This window comes from Chiloscyllium plagiosum, chromosome 1 (assembly GCF_004010195.1).
Source record: "Chiloscyllium plagiosum isolate BGI_BamShark_2017 chromosome 1, ASM401019v2, whole genome shotgun sequence".
In the NCBI taxonomy this organism is placed as follows: domain Eukaryota; kingdom Metazoa; phylum Chordata; class Chondrichthyes; order Orectolobiformes; family Hemiscylliidae; genus Chiloscyllium; species Chiloscyllium plagiosum.
In genome coordinates this window covers 85,283,628-85,300,945 of record NC_057710.1, presented here as the reverse complement: position 1 = coordinate 85,300,945, position 17,318 = coordinate 85,283,628, and the positions used below count along the sequence as shown (strand labels likewise).

Sequence of the window (17,318 nt, the reverse complement as noted above, 5' to 3'; positions counted from 1 at the left end):
GAGGGGTGATCTTATAGAGGTTTACAAAATTATGAGGGGCATGGATAGGGTAAATAGGCAAAGTCTTTTCCCTGGGGTCGGGGAGTCCAGAACTAGAGGGCATAGGTTTAGGGTGAGAGGGGAAAGACATAAAAGAGACCTACAGGGCAACATGTTCACGCAGATGGTGGTACGTGTATGGAATGAGCTGCCAGAGGAAGTGATGGAGGTTGGTAGAATTGCAACATTTAAGAGGCAGTTGGATGGGTATATGAATAGGAGGGGTTTGGAGGGATATGGGCTGGGTGCTGGCAGGTGGGACTAGATTGTGTTAGGATATCTCGTCGGCATGGACGAGTTGAACCAAAGGGTCTGTGTCCATGCTGTACATCTCTGACTCTATGTGAATGATCAGTATTCTATAGAAATTTTCCAGTAAAACCATTGATATGATTCAATATGAATTCAAAGTGCAGAATAACTCATTTATTTGCATTCAAATAGTTTAATATCTTGCTAGATTAAGATAGTGATTAAAAATGATAAAATGCTGAATTCTGCCTTGTTTCAATTTAAAAACTATTCCACATTTTGTTTTTGCATTAAAATGAGCTTTGTTTCATAGTTTACTAATTACCTTATCAGTCAGATTTTTACTTCAATTTTAGGAGAGGCTATACAAAATAAGGGTGTTTCAACTGCATCAGCCTTACAACTTAATATGATCATAATAACTTGACAGATAAAGACCGACTTCACATCTGCCTTACACATTCATGACTGCTGGAACTTCAGGATTATAATCAACAATGATGGAGCTGAACAGCCTGATTATCATAAATGAAAGACAAAACCAGTAACCATTAAGATCTCAAAGAATCTCTTACAGCCACAAGCAGTTACAGAATGAATAGACTTGTGCAATTCTCAGGTAGAAAATGTGGAGCCAGTTCACTTTTCAAAGCTGATGGTTAGTTGGAAATGTTTACTCTCAGGTCCCATTTTTGGTAATGGTGTTCCATCCTGAATTCACCATCTACACACAATTTAACATTACATCACTGTTACAAAACAATGGCATAATCAATTAAGATCTTATCCTAACGAAAGTTTCAAGCTATGATTAATAAACACACCAGGGCTAGATGAAATAATTCTTATAATTAAAAAATAACAACACGGGAAATCAAGCTCAATAGGTCTACTGGAATTCTTCAAGAATGTACCTTGTACAGTTAATGAGGGGGAACCAATGAAGGTTGGTCCGTATGCTTTCAACAAAGTCCCTAGATAGATTAGTGCATACAATTAAAGCAAATGGAATTTGAGGTGGTGTACTTATTTGGATAGAAAACTGGTTGACAGACAGGAAACAAAGAATAAGAAAAAAGTTATTTTCCTGAACGACAGGCAGTGACTAGTGGGGTACCACAGGGATTAGGGCTAGGACCTCAGCTTTTCAAAAGATACATTAATGACTTGGATGAGGGGATTAAATGTAATATCTCCAAATTTGCAGATGATACAAAGATGAATGGGGAAGGTATGTTGCGAGGGGGATACACATTTAAGTTTCAGTGCGATTTGGACAAGTCAGTGGGAAAATACATGATGCAGTATATGGGTAATGATGCAATGTGGGTAAATGAGAGATTTTCCACGTCGGGAGCAAAAACAGGAAGGTGGATTATTGTCTGAATAGTTATAAATTGATGGAGGTGAATATACAAACAAATCAGAGTTTCCTTGGACACAGTGACTGCAGTTACAGCAGGCAGTGAAGAAGGTGAATTGTACATCAGCCTTCAATTAGAGAATTTGAATACAGGAGCTGGAATACCTTGCTGCAATTATACAGGGCCTTGTTGAGACAACACTCAGAATAATACGTGCAGTTTTGGTCTCCTTAACTGAAAAAGGATGTTCTTGTATGGAGGAAATGCAGCAAAAGTTTACCAGACTGATTCTTGGGATGGCAGGACTGATGCAGGAGGACAAGTTGAATCGATTAGGACTATGCTCGCTGGAGTTCAGAAGAATGATGGCGGATCTTGTGGAACCAATGAAATTCTACCTTGACTAGATAACCTAATTATCTAGCAGGATGTTGTTCCTGATGACAGGGGAGTCCAGTACTAAGGTCACAGCCTCAAGATAAGGCTAGACTATTTAAGAATGAGATTTCTTCACCCTGAAAGTGGTGAACCCCTGTGGAATTCGCTACCACAAAAAGCAGTTGAAACAAATGTTGTATGATTTCAAGGAGGAGTTGGATGTAGCACTTGGGGCTAACAGGGTCAAAGGATGGGGTCCTGGGGTTGGGTTACAAAGAAGGAACAAGCTACTGAGTTGGTGGATCACCTATGATCATATTGAACAGCAGAGCAGGCTCAAAGGGCCACACATTCTACTCATGCTCCTATTTCCAACATTTCTATGCAACCTTCTCTGTACAATGACTTAATATAGATGTTGTTTCTTTTACTGATAACATTTCACTTTGTTATGTTTGAAAAGTCAAAGATCCTTGGAGTTAACAACGTTACCCAAATAATCAAAACAATTGCTCCAGATAATTCAAATAATAATGCGTTTCATCAATGAAACCCTTTCCAATGGTGATTCAGGCTGAGTATGTGCAGTATCTTCATAAGCGATATTAGTTTCGACTGAAACTGCCTGGTGCCTGAATGATTATAATGAACAAATATCCAAAATTAATCAAGCATGTGACTCATAAATATGAAATTAATTGTTCAGGAAAATAATCACTTTCACTCAAGGCTATTTGTATTTGCTTGTTTTGATACAAACATCTCCAAACAATACACAAAATTATTTCTACAACCTACAACAAGTGCTTCTTTCCACAATACTGGTGAAGAGAATATCTCGCCTGGAAGGGAATATGAAGTAACCAATTCCCCTGTTGCAGCAGCTAAGATCCATAGGTTGCCATCTGTGGAGACCACAGCCACTAATGTTTGGTTATCAAGATTATAGTTTGTGAAAACAAATGGAACTGCGTACACTGGTTTGCTGGTTTCAAACTTCCACACTAAACATCCGACTTCATCCAAGCAGTAAACGAAACAGTCATGAGATCCACATATTATTTTTCGATTTGTTGGAGAAAGGTGGCAAACACTTGGTGAAGTAAAGATCGGGCCACCAGTTGAGAACTGCCAAAGCTAAAAAAAAATCAACAGCCATGTTAAAAAGAAAGAACAAGCTTGCATTAACATAATACAGATCCTTCTCAGGGCATTTTGTAGTGCTTTGGAGATAATTAACTACATTTTAGATGTATTCACTTGCACTTTGTCATCAAATGCAGCACAAGGTTTCACAAACAGCAATAAAATAAGCATTTAATGTTTCAGTTAGGTTGACTGAGGGAAAACCGTTGACCAGGATACAACCTCAGAACTGCACTGAAGTGTCAGCTCAGGTTATATGCTGAGATCTTTAAATCTTGAATTCGCAACCTTCCAATTTCGTGCTGCAAATATTACTACTGAATCAAAAGCGGACACCTGATTGAGTTAATTTTACATGCTTTAAAAATCCATCCAAAAATACTTCTGACAATGTGAACCGATACAGTTTAAAATGATTGTATAAATCATACGTAGCTGGCATGAAGTTTGTTCACATCTTGAAGGATTATTAAAATGTTAGATAAAGCATAAAAGGTGACAAAGTTTATATAACTATGAGGTCAAGACATTGTGAGGTACTTAAGTGTCAATTCAAACTGTACCTGATCACCACTGTGGCTGAAACATTGCAGACTTCCATCAACACAACCAACGTACACATTCTGTACAGTACACTGAGGTGAAGAAAATAAAGGCTTGCCGCAGAAGTGTTTCCAAACTATACTCCTTGTGTCCTGCAATAATGAAAATAAGTCTAAATGCTGCTGGTTTTCTTCCACGTTCTTTAAACTGTTATGAAACAGATCTGTTATATCTAAATACACATTCAGTTTTAAAACATATAAACATGCAAAGCATCTCATATCCTTTGTATATGTCCCTTTGTCACGCTTCGAGGATCCAAGTACAGTAACTACATACACAAAGCTAAATACTGCAGATGCTGGATATCTCTCGTTCTCTCTCCACAGATGCTGCTGGATCTGCTGAGCTTCTCCAGCACGTTTTTAAAAAAAAAACAAATTATTTGGCTCTGGGACCAAATGTAATATTTCTAAATTTGTAGATGATACCAAAATATGATGGAAATAAAAGTTAAGAGGAAGATGAAAGGAGCCTTCAAGGGAACTTGGACAGGTGGATGGTTGAGAACATGAGAATGGAATACAATGTGAATAAGTGTGAAGTTATCCACTTTGGTTTAAAAAAAGGCAGAATATTTCTTAAATAATGAGGAGCTTGGAAATGCAGGTGTCAAAAGGATCTGGATATCCTAATTCATGAGAAGGTGAGGACTGCAGATGCTGGAGATCAGAGTTGAAGAGTGTGGTGCTGGAAAAGCACAGCTGGTCAGGCAGCATCCCAGGAGCAGGAGAATCAATGTTTCGGGCATAAGCCCTTCATCAGGAATGAGGCTTGCGGGCCAAGAGGGCTGGGAGATAAATGGGAGCTGGGGGGAAAGATAGCTGGGAATGCGATAGGTAGATGAAGGTGGGGGTGAAAGTGATAGGTCGGGGAGGAAGGTGGAGCGCATGGAAGATGGACAGTAGGACAGTTCAAGAGGCTGGTGCCAAGTTGGAGGATTGGGACTGGGATAAGATGGGGCAGGGGGTAGGGGAAATGAGGAAACTGGTGATATCACATTGATCCTGTGTGTTGGATATCCTTGTTCGTGAGTCTCTGAAAAGTTAGTATGCAGATGCAGCAAACAACCAGGAAGGCAAATGGTATGCTGACCTCCAGTGCAAGGGAAATTTGAGGATAAAAATTACATTGTCTTGCTACAGTTTGATTGAGCCTTGGTGACATCTCATCTGGAATACTGTGTACAATTCTGGTCTCCTTATTGAAGGAAGGATATACTTGATAGTTAGGAAGTGCAACAGAGGGGCAAAGATTAATCCTTACAATGGTGGAATTGTCTGGAGGAGACGACGTGTGTATTTTTAAAGTTTAAAAAAAAATGAGGGGTAATCTCACTGAAAATTAGAAAATTCTTACAGGGTGTGACACTGTGAATGTAGATAAAATGTTTCCCTGGCTGCTGAGTCCAGATTCTTCATTACCAAGGTGATAAAAGATTAAAGATTAATCAAGGGTACGCAAAAGTGTACAGTTGAAGATTAAAATCAGACAAACCACAATCTTACTAACCAGTAGAGCAGGCTCAAAAGAGGAGTGTAGCCTACTCTTGATCCATGTTCATATGGATAGAAACAAAAGACATAATCTTTGGATAAGAGTCAGGTTATTTAAGTCTTCACTTCTTAGGAATCTTTAAATCAGAGAGATGGGAAGCTGAATCGCTGAGCATGTTCAAGTTAGAGAATGGCAACTGAGGTTAATCATCATGTCATGATCTTATTGATTGATGGAACAGCCTTGACAGATTGAATGGACCACCCCTACCCTGTGTTTCTATTTATGAGAGCTGAATTTTGACACATTTGGTTATTTCTGTTCTGTTCTTTACTTTGCAAGCATAAAACATTCAATATTTACAAACAAATACAGGTCATTGTTTATATTTGTGTGGAGCCGCAGTGGATGGTGGAGATACAAAGTGAGTATTTTGCATCAGTATTTACTGCGAAAAAGGGCATGGAAGATATAGAATGTAGGGAAATAAATGGTGACATCTTGCAAAATGTCCATATTACAGAGGAGGAAGTGCTGGATGTCTTGAAATGCATAAAAGGGGATAAATCCCCAAGACCTGATGAGGTGTACCCTAGACCTCTGTGGGAAGCTAGGTAAGTGATTGCTGGGCCTCCTGAAATATGTCTAGCATTGATAGACACAGGTGAGGTGCCAGAAGACTGGAAGTTGGTTAACATGGTGCCACTGTTTAAGAAAGGTGGGAAGGACAATCCAGGGAACTAAAGACCAGTGTACCTGATGTCGGTGGTGGGCAAGTTGTTGGTGGGAATTCGGAGGGACAGGATGTACATGTACTTGGAAAGGCAAGGACTGATTAAGGATAGTCAACATAGCTTTGTGCATGGGAGATTGAGTTTTTTGAAAAGTAACAAAGAGGATTGATGAGGGCAGAATGGTGGACGTGATCTATATAGATTTCAGAAAGGCATCCGACAAGGTTCCCCACGGGAGACTGGTTAGCAAGGTTAGATCTCATGGAATACAGGGAGAACTAGCCATTTGGATACAGAACTAGCTCAACGGTAGAAGACAGAGGGTGATGGTGGAGGGTTGTTTTCCAGACTGGAGGCCTGTGACCAGTGGAGTACCACAAAGATCGGAGCTGGGTCCACGACTTTTCATCATTTATATAAATTATTTGGATGTGAGCATAAGAGGCATAGTTAGAAAGTTTGCAGATGACACCAAAATTGGAGGTGTAGTTGACAGCGAAGAAAACTATCTCAGATTACGAGATCTTGATCAGATGGGCCAATGGGGCAGAGAAATGATAGATGGAGTTTAATTTAGATAAATGTGAGGTGCTGCATTTTGGGAAAGCAAATCATAGCAGGACTTATACACTTAATGGTAAGGTCCTAGGGAGTGTTGCTGAACAAAGAGACCTTGATGTTACCAGGGTTGAAGGATTTGAGCTATGGGGAGAGGTTGAATAGGCGGGGCAGTTTTCCCTGGAGCGTCAGAGGCTGAAGGGTGACCTTATAGGGGTTTATAAAATCATGAGGGGCATGGATAGGATAAACAGTCAAAGTCATATCCCTAGGGTCAGGGAGTCCAGAACTAGAGGGCATAGGTTTAGGGTGAGAGGAGAAAGATATAAAAGAGACCTAAGGGGCAACATTTTCACACAGAGGGTGGTATGTGTATGGAATGAGCTGCCAGAGGAAGTGGTGGAGGCTGGTACAATTGTAACATTTAAAAGGGCCGGCTGCTGGCAGTTGGGACCAGATTGGGTTGGGATCTCTGGTCCTCATGGACGGGTTGGACCAAAGGGTCTGTACATCTTTATGACTCTGTATCGTACTTTATTATAAATGGCCAATTATTTACAATATTTACTATAATCGAAGATGAATTTATACCGAATGCATTTTACAGAATGTGTACCATTTGATAATGAATAATGATATATAGATAGACCATGGTCTTATGTTGCATATCTCCATCTACTGATTATTTATTACCCACTTACTGGATTGACAGCTACTAATGATTCTCCAAGGGTTGCAATATAAAGTCTTCGCGGTGATCTGTTTAAACAAGGAGTTGAGAACACAGCACCTCCTCCACAGTGCAATTTCCAGACACACACTTTACTCTGTATGCAGAAAATAATAAACAATTATTAAAGTAAAGAATTCTGAGTATAATACAAAGTGATTTTTGCAACTTTAGAGTAACAACTAATTACTTATAACTGATTACATAAATTACAGAATAACAATTCAGTTGAGAATTCTTACACGGTTGTCCATTGAAATCCACCATCTCAAACAGATTGTGTTTTTTCTGCTCATGATCCAAAGAACTGTAGATACTGCAAATAAGAAACAAAGACTGGCAGTTCTGAAGCAGGGTCACTTTAACTGAAATATCAACTCTGCTTTGTCTCCACATTGCTGCCAGACCTACTCAGTTTGTCCAGCAATTTGTTTTTGTTTCTGGATCATGTGCAAATTTAGTAAACAAAACTTTATGAATCTCTCTAATCACAACTTAATCCTAAAGCCACCGATTTAAACTTAAGCTAAATGCAACAGATAATATGGAAGTTCCATCATTTAGTGGAATAATGTAGTCCAAGAATAGATATTGTGCACATAGTTCCACCTCTAGTTGTACTTAATTTTGCTGCCCATGACCTAGCTCAGTCTATCTGCTGCTGAAACCTACCTGCAAAATCAATTACTCTAATGCTCTCATGGCTGGCCTCCCACCTTCTAGCCTCTGTAAACTTCATCTCATCCAGTATTCTTATTTGCCCTAAATCCCCTTCATCTTTCTCCCTATAGGTGCTCCTGCTTCAACATAATTTTAAAATTCACATTCTTGAATTCAAGTATCTTCATGGCCTCTAACATTACAAACAAATGCTCCCTCAGGGCTGTGTACAGTAACCAAAAAATGTCCCATGCAGGTCACACATGTCATCCTTAAGTTGCCACAAAAAGAAAGTTCAATACTGCACAGTTAATATTACGTGTGACCTCAAAAGGCCCTACAACTCCACTAAAAAAAAAACTTACAGGAAGTGTTATCTACAACCCTCAAAACTCCACATTCCTCCGATTCTTGTGCATTCCCCACACTTACAGCCCAATCTTCAGCTGTCCACACACACTGAGCTCTGGAATTCACTTCCATAAATCTACTTGCTTTTCTCCTCTCTTTTAAGATACTCCAAAGCTCTCTCTGAGCACGTGCTGGCTGTGTACTTTAATATTTCCCTATATAGCAGGGTTTCAAATATTCTTTGATAAGGCTGTCCTAAATTGACTTGCTAACACATTAAAGGTGATACACTGTAGTTGCATGGGAGGATGCATTGCAATTACCATGCATCATAATAAACTGGCTTGTGGAAATTAAATTCAGTTAAATACTGGAATACAAGATTAGTCACAATAATGGTGACCAGAAAACTACCACAGAATGTCATTAAAACATGTCTGCCTCATTTATGGCCAAATTTTCCATGGGTCGCACTCTCATGCAGATTACTACACAGTCCCTTTGTTTTTACAAAAAAAAACTCCGCATTTCTGAAAGGAGATTCCAGTCTGTGCACTTTCAAAAATGTGGAGCCAAATTTCCATTCTGACGACACCCTTGTCATGTAGACTGTCAGGCTAAGACAAACCATGCCTCACTTTCACAGCAGTCAGAATTCTGAAACTTAAAGGCCTAGACTCTCAGTCACTTTGACAGCTGCTGTACAACTGTAAGTACATAAGGCAAGTTGGAGGTTCAGACGCCAGATGGGTAGATTTTAGGGTACCAGCTGGGTAGGATGTTTAGGGTCAGAGGCAGAAATCATGACTGGAGCAGGGGATAAAGGAAATAGGTCTGAAATGGGATAAGAGGTGACTGTGGTGGATCCGGAGTGGGAGAAAGGTTGCTGGGTCTGGCGTGGGATAGGGGTGCTGGGCTCCGTGGGCAGATAGAGGCAAAAACCTGTCAGGTCAGAGTCTGGGGAAGCGATGGTGGGGGTGTGAGAAATAAGTATGGTGCCTGCTGAATAATTACTCAGGAGTTAGACTATATATTTAATAATCTAGCTTTCCTCAGTAATTATTACTAAATTTCACTGGAACCCTCCCAATTATCTGCTGTAAACAGAGTTTGAGGATGCAAAGCATGTGGAATCTTCAATTTTCCAAGCATTGGAGACTATGATAATGGGCGTTTCGCAGGGTTCCAATGCACAGTTCCCATTTGTGCTGAACCAATGACCGGTCATCAGGAAATGCAGGGCAATGTTCTTTAGGGAATGAAATCTGCTGACCTTGCCTGGTCTGGCCTGTATATAAAGCCTAGATTCACAGTAATGTGGCTGACTCTTCCGTACAAAATGATCCAATGATTCAAGGAGAATTATGAACGTGCAGAAATGCTGGCCTTGTCAGCGAAGTCCATATCCCAGAAGAGAATAAATTATTAGGGAAACTTCTAGCAAAAAAAAATTCTACACTGTTTCCCAAAATAATCTCACAATCAGCAATCTGCAGAAGAACATGGGGCCCACTGTGTCTCCACTGGCTCTTTCTCCCTATTCTAACTCTACTCATTGCTTCTCTTCAAATCACTGACTAATTCCCCCATCAAATGCCATGATTGAACTTGCCTCTACCACACCCCACTATTCATTGAGAATATTTTTCCCCATTCTCATCTCATTTGTTTTTTTTAGGAAAATTATTTTAAATCTGTCATTTTTTTCTTGATTCTTTCACAAGTGGAACCTGTTTTGCCTAAACCACTTTGTCCAGACCAACCTGATTTTGAAAACTTCTATCAAATCTCCTCAAACTTTCTTTTTTACTTCATTCAGGAGATTAGGGCATCGCTGGAAACACCAGGATTTATTGCCCATTCTTAACTTCTGTTGAAGAGTCTCAACATCTGGTTTCTTATTCATGGAATTTCAGGTCGTGAAGTGTGACACCTCGAGTACTCTTGCTGAAATTTATTTTTAAATTCATTCATGGGATGAGGATGTCGCTGGCTCAGTCGGAATTTATTGGCCATTCCTAATTGCCCAAAGGGCAGTTAAGAATCAACCAGATGGCAATGGGTTTGGAGTCACACATAGGTCAGACCAGGTAATGATTTTCCTTCTTTAAGTGACATTAGTGAACCAGAGGGTTTTTTCCTGACACTGATGATGGATTCTTGGACATCATTAGATGACTCTTATGTCAAATATTTTTTATGGAATTTAAATTAATAATCCCTGGCATGATTTGAACCTGGGTCCCCAGGCGACTCTTTGTGTGGAGTTTGCACATTCTCCCTGTGTCTGCGTTGGTTTCGACTGGGTGCTCCGGTTTCCTCTCTCAGTCCAAAATGTGCGAGTTAGGTGAATTGGCCAAGTTAAATTGCCCGTAGTGTTAGGTGAAGGGATAAATGTAGGGGAATGGGTCTGGGTGGTTTGCGCTTCGGCAGGTCGGTGTGGACTTGTTGGGCCGAAGGGTCTGTTTCCACACTAAGCAATCTAATATTACCTGGGTTTCTGGATTAATAGTCCACTGATAGTAACACTAGGCCATCATCTCCATCATGGTAAAAACAATTACTGCAGATGCTGGAAACCAGATTCTGGATCAGTGGTGCTGGAAGAGCACAGCAGTTCAGGCAGCTTCCCGGACAAGTCATGGGCTGGAAGTTTAGAACTAGGGTGAGGTGGGGGAAGGGGAAATGAGGAAACTGTTGAAGTCCACATTGATGCCCTGAGGTTGAAGTGTTCCGAGGTGGAAGATGAGGCACCACTAATCCAGAATCATCTCCATCATGCTCAACTAGTATCATATATGAGATTAACATAACGTCCTTACTCTTTTACTCTATGCTCCTATTACTGAGGCTCAGAATACTACATGTTTTCTGAACGCGCTCTCAATCTGTCCTGCCACTTGTGGTGACTAATACAGATATAAACTCAGACCTATCTGTGCCTACACACCCTTTAGAATAGTATCTCTTTTTTAAATGGAAAAATTCTATGTTCTACCAAAATATTATCACTTCACACTTATCCACACTGTACTTCATCTGCCACTCGTCCATCCACTCCACCAACTTGCCTACAATGAAGCCTGAAAACATCTTTTAAAAATGGTTTCCTTTCCCTTGCCAATTTTAGATCTCACGGGTCAGCTGTCCCTTTCATTTCACAAGTTCCATCCTATGCAGTACTATATCAAACATCATTTGGAAGTTGAAGTTGATGTTCATCACATTAAACAGCATTACCTTAATCAATTGTTACTCTTCAAAAAAAAGTTAGTTAAACATAATTTTCTCTTCAGAAATCCATGCAGGATCTGCTTAAATAATCAATATTTGTCCGTGTGCTAATTCTACTGAGTTAAACAATTTATCAATTAAAGATATTTTAACCCAGAAGCAGAAGTTTAAATTCTTACATGAATGTCTAAAGCGTAGATGTGATGATCATGCGATCCAACAAAGATCAGTCCTAGGTCTGGATCCATAATTGGAGAACTTTTAACTGAATCCTCTGTCCAAAAAATCCAATATGTTTGCCCATCACTGACCCTTAGCACACAGATTGAACCATCATAACAACCTGAATAATAAATCACAATATAATGATCTCTAAAACTTTAAGAAAAATTCATATATGGAGAACTGAAAATTAAAAGAACTGTGCTATTAAAACAATGTTTTAAATCCCTAAATATAGCATTTTACATCAATTTGCATTCATATATCTCCAGCAATGCAGCAAAATTAAGCTGCTTCTCACGAATGTAGTTATTGAACAATATTTAACACCAAGTCACATGAGGTGCTTTTAGGGTGTTTTTGGGATGTGAAAGGTGCTTTTTCCAGAGACAATTTGATGATCTCCCATGGGGTCATTTGAATTTAATGGTGACAATAGCAGCTGAGAAACAAGCGAAAAGTCACGGTTTAAACCTGTCGCAGCCATTCCCAGGAGCCCTGACACGGTTCTAAGCCTGGAAGACAATTAACTGCCTGGTATCAGGGTTTTGAGTTACTTTAGGGCAAAATATTGCAATTCCAACAGCTGCAAACTAGAGGCACGGTACCTCTTCTGTCAAGAGCAATGGTCACTGCAGGTACTGCAGCCAGCCAGGCCCAGCACTAAGTTGAAATTCTTTGCACCTGCAATATCTTGCAGTTTCCCCATCAATGTTATATTGGCCGATTTTTTTTGGCGGGGGGGGGGGGGGGGGGAAGGTGTTTGCTGGGTCACAGAAACCTTGTATGCAAACAGAATGAAAGAAATTACACTTTCATCTTTAAAGAAAAGCAGGTGGAGCCAGTATGTGGCTCCAGCAGAATTTCAATATCCCACAGCGCAGGTCATTTTGTGGGTATGCCAATTCTAAGGTTTAATATAAAAGCAAAGATTTCCAACTATTCAGTGAGAGCTGTTGTGTGCTCTCACTGAACCCCTCAAGTCTGCTCTGCCACTCAATACAATCATGGCTCATATGATAAGGTTTCATACCTACAATAATAAAGTTGCCACATCTGGATATGCATGCAGATGATTCAATCCGATCTCCAAGAATCCTCTCCCATTTTATCTTTCCAGACAGCAGATCAATTGCCTGCATTCTGTGTGAGTGAGAGCCAATGTACACGGTCCCATCTGAGTCATTATGCCCTGATATTACCACCAGAGGAGAAGCATCAACACATTTTGCAGTATCAGATTTCCATCTGATCTTAAATGTTACCATTCTGGAATTAGCAGCATGTTCTTCTGGAATGAACATGCCCTCATTATGTGATGACTCTATAACTTGGTTTGCAATTGATTCCAAAAAGCTATTCTTATCTGACATTTTCTCCTCATTTCCTAAGATTTTTGCATTCACATTTTCAGACACTGTAGAAGAATCTTTTTCTTTCCTTCTTTTTCCATTTGACTCAGCGTCCATCGACTCTTTGCCTTCTCGTAAGTCAGGACTATTTTCACAATGTTTAGCAAATTTTATCTTCATGATCTGATTCCCTCTGCTTATGGTTGTAATGTTTGAAATTGGTGCAGATGGCTGATCTTCATTCCACTTTGGCAAAGATCCTTCACTTTCATCTTTAATTCTTTTCCTTTTCACTTTCCTATAATTTTTATCAATATCCTCTTTATTCCTATCTTCAAATAATATGCTATTGGCAATATGATTGTAAATGTCCAAAACAGAACCATTTAAAATAACTTCAGTAAGTCCAAATACTGTTTGTCCTAAAAATGTTTCAATTTCTTTGGCAAGCCTCAAAGCTTTTAGGGAGTCCCCTCCATTATACAGAAACATACAATTTTCAGAAACATCCGGCTGGTCCTCTGGAAGATTGAGCACAACCTGCAAACATACATCCGCACAAATTAGATGGGCCACTTTTTTAACCTACTTAGTTTGCATACTTGCGACAGAAAGCAAAAGTAATACAATTTAATTACACGTTATGCCACACATTCTGTATCAGTTCCACTTACAGAATTTATTGAAGAAATAATAAAAAGTGCATTCCCTTTATCTTTTCTGCAGTATTTTATTTGCCTACTTGTGCTCCTTTAGCAAAATATATCTAGATATATACATCCCAAAATGATCAACAAAGCTATTAAGACAAATATTGGTGGATTTATATATCACCTTCTGTCTTTATTTATGCATACAAAAAAGGTTTCAGGAATGTGGCCCAACACCTGGGGAGGGAGGGTGGAAAGTGCCACAATGCCACAATGAGGAATGGCCAGGGTGGAGTGTGAGAAGTCCCAGTCACTGAACACTGTTTCAAGAGCATTGCCTTTCTTCCCTGCAGTATGGCCTTTCCATATGATATACATGCAAACTATATGCGGTGGCATACTCGGCCTAGATTTGTGCGCATGTGTGTTTCCACATAAGTATGCAGCTGCAGTCGCTTGCAATTGTAGGTGTCAGCAAGCACTGTCAAGTATAAAACTATACAAGTTTAGAACGCTAGACAGCCCATGATATAGTAATATAGATATTTCCAAAATAAATAATAGATTTATTACTGATAAATATTTCTAATAAAGGGAAGATATTTTTCATAATATTGATAAATTCAAATGTCAGAACTACAGAAACTTTCTCATGTTCTGATTATCAGTCAATTGGTACACATGACATTCTTGGTGCAGGTGGAAATTTGCAGTTATGTTTCTTTTATTACACTTAATTAAATATATAATTGGTTGCCTCTCATTCTGAAGATTTATTTATCATAACACTTGAACCAACGTGCAATAGAAACACATGTAACTACACATCTCTCGAGTTCTTCAGATTTATTAAATTCTTTATATTAACCTTCCTTAATTATTCTATTTAATAATAAAGTTGTTTTAGGGATTTGTTTTCAATTGTTGATTCAGATGGGCATGGAAACAGATTTTCTATACTCCATGAAATGTTTATCAAAGTAATGCAGAATTTAGTGAATTGTTCTTCGGGTGATTTCATAATATTCTTTGGACTAATCAATGAACTGTTTTCACTGTATTTCTAGGATACCTAATGGTAACATTTCTATCTGCACTATTACTTGAAATGTTTAAAATCTCTAACTATTTTAGCGTTACATTTACCTTTAATGTGTCAACACTGTATAACAAAGTAGTGGTATTCTCTACTTGCCTAAAATACAGTAGATGTCACTAAATTATACCAAAAATATCATAAAAGGCAGTATTAAAATTATTTAAATCATGTTCTCCTTAATTTGTGGATATATTGCTTAGATAAAGTGAAGGTTAAAGAGAAAGAATGTAGGATATCCAATTTAACTTAAGTATTAATCTGCACAACCCTTTGCTAGCTAGGAATATCCAAAGATCAACAGTCAAAGAAGCTTGATGAGTTTAAGTCACACGTGAGCCATGATCTAATTTAATGGTGCAACAGGCTTGAAAGGCTGATGACCTAAACTTGTTACTCTGACAACACATGATTAAAAAGTCTGAAGACTACCAATTCTTTAGTCCAATGCAGGTGTTGTTCATAAATATGATCGAGCAATAATAAAACAGAATGAAGTTACCTTCCAAAGCCGTTGAATACCTTCCCGAAGTTCTTTTGTTCTCACAATGCAGTTTGACTTCTTTGCCTCAGCCTGTTCTTGGTATGTCTGAATCAAAGTAGCGCGATCTACTTTGCCTAGTTATAGTAGGTAATGCAAATGTATATAAATACCAACTTAATGGTCCATAAAGTCCTAAAGAAAAAAGTTATTGCAGTGAGATAATTGGTATACATTACATTTTTTAAGGGGTTGATGCCGGGCGGGGGGTGATTATCTCAGTTAACTGGATGGCTGATTTGTGAAGCACAATAATGCCAGTGAGAGTTCATTCCACTTCAGCTGATGTTACTAGGAAGGGCTCTCCTTCTCAAACTCTCTCTTCATTTGAAGTGTGGTGATCTCCACCTTAAATCACCACTAGTCATCTCTCTTTAATGTGAGAGCAACCCGACGGTCTGGTAGAACTATGTACTATGGCATTACTTTGAAATATCTCATTTGTATAAGTTCGCTACAGATAGAACCCAAGTGAGGCCCAAGTTAAACCCAGTCACATTAGCAGCGGGAGGGAAGTGGATCAAGTACAGTTGGAGCAGCAGTGGGAGATGGACAAATTGGGTGGAACCTTCAATAAACCTAGAGGCAGAACTCCTGTAGTTACACAGGATTCAAAAAGTGATGCAGGACACAAGGACTGGGTGCTTAGGAACCAGCTTTCGGGACTGACTGAGTAGTACTGGGAGGGAGACAGGGTAAAGTCATTATACCAGTGGTCTGTAGTTTATTAAAGACAGAGAGAGATGGTGAGTAGTAGGTGTGGTTGATTTGCTCCTCGTTTGTTGTTTAGTGTTGTAATTGGTAAGATTCACAATGAATTGAGAATGCAGCTCCTTTTGAAATGTGTGCGAAAGCAGGGACACTTCCACGGTCCATGGTAACAACATATACTTAAAGCATGTTTAGCTGCAAACCCTGATTGACCACATGGAAACCCTAGAGCTGCGGATGGACTCACTGTCAAGCACCCAAGATGCTGAGGACTTAGTGGATAGCACATTTTACAAACTGGTCATGCCACAATTAAGGATTACACAGATAGAAAAGATGCGAGAAAGGTGAGAGCAATGCATTTACTGATAAATGAAACCATTACTAGGGAGGATTTCCTAGAAGAGTCTTCAAATGAGGCCACTGACTAGTGCTCAGAAATAAAAAAGGTGCACTTATTTTGCTGGGATTACACCAAAGGCCTCCCAACAGTGAGGGAGATTGAGGAGCAGACATGAAGGCAAATCATAGAAAAGTACGAGAGAAATATGGTCATGGTTGTATGGGACTTCAACTTTGCTAACATTAACTGGGATTCCCTTCGTGTGAAAGGATTACAAGGGGCAAAACTTTTAAAGTGCATCTAGGAGAGCCTTTTGTGCCAGTTCGTAGCTAGTTATACGAGAGATGGGGCCATGCTAGACCTAACCTTAGGGAATGAAGCCAGTTAAGTCGGTCAAGTTTCAGTGGGCAAGCATTTTAGGATTAGTAATCATAACTCTGCAAGTTTCAGTCTTTATGGAAAGGGATAAATGTAGTACAGAATTTAAGTGTCAAAAGAGAGGGAAGGCCAATTTTATTATCATTAGACAGGATCTGGTAAACAGACTGGGAGCCGATACTTAGAGTCATAGAAATGTACAGCATGGAAACAGACCCTTCAGTCCAACCTGTCCATGCCGACCAGATATCCTAACACAATCTAGTCCCACCTGCCAGCACCCGGCCCAAATCCCTCCAAACCCTTCCTATTTGTATACGCATCCAAATGCCTCTTAAATGTTGCAATTGTACCAGCCTCCACCACATCCTCTGGCAGCTCATTCCATACACGTACCACCCTCTGCGTGAAAAAGTTGCCCCTTAGGCCTCTTTTATATCTTTCCCCTCTCACCCTAAACCTATGCCCTCTAGTTCTGG

General features: G+C 39.5%; 1 protein-coding gene across 3 annotated transcripts in view; it reads right to left on the bottom strand.

The window, feature by feature from the left end:
• Positions 1–17,318, bottom strand: part of aasdh (aminoadipate-semialdehyde dehydrogenase) — a 47,275-nt gene that overhangs the window by 1,690 nt on the left and 28,267 nt on the right. For 2 of the 3 annotated variants that reach the window (XM_043690440.1, XM_043690450.1), the window contains 6 exons: positions 15,369–15,484; positions 12,802–13,660; positions 11,726–11,889; positions 7,273–7,398; positions 3,743–3,874; positions 2,748–3,170 (listed from right to left, as the gene is read on the bottom strand). In XM_043690440.1, the coding sequence (XP_043546375.1) occupies positions 2,754–3,170; positions 3,743–3,874; positions 7,273–7,398; positions 11,726–11,889; positions 12,802–13,660; positions 15,369–15,484 (1,814 nt within the window). In that variant the 3' untranslated portion in view covers positions 2,748–2,753. Of the gene's footprint in view, positions 1–1,739; positions 2,666–2,747; positions 3,171–3,742; positions 3,875–7,272; positions 7,399–11,725; positions 11,890–12,801; positions 13,661–15,368; positions 15,485–17,318 lie in introns of those variants that run through there. The other variant, XM_043690458.1, reaches the window with a different exon arrangement.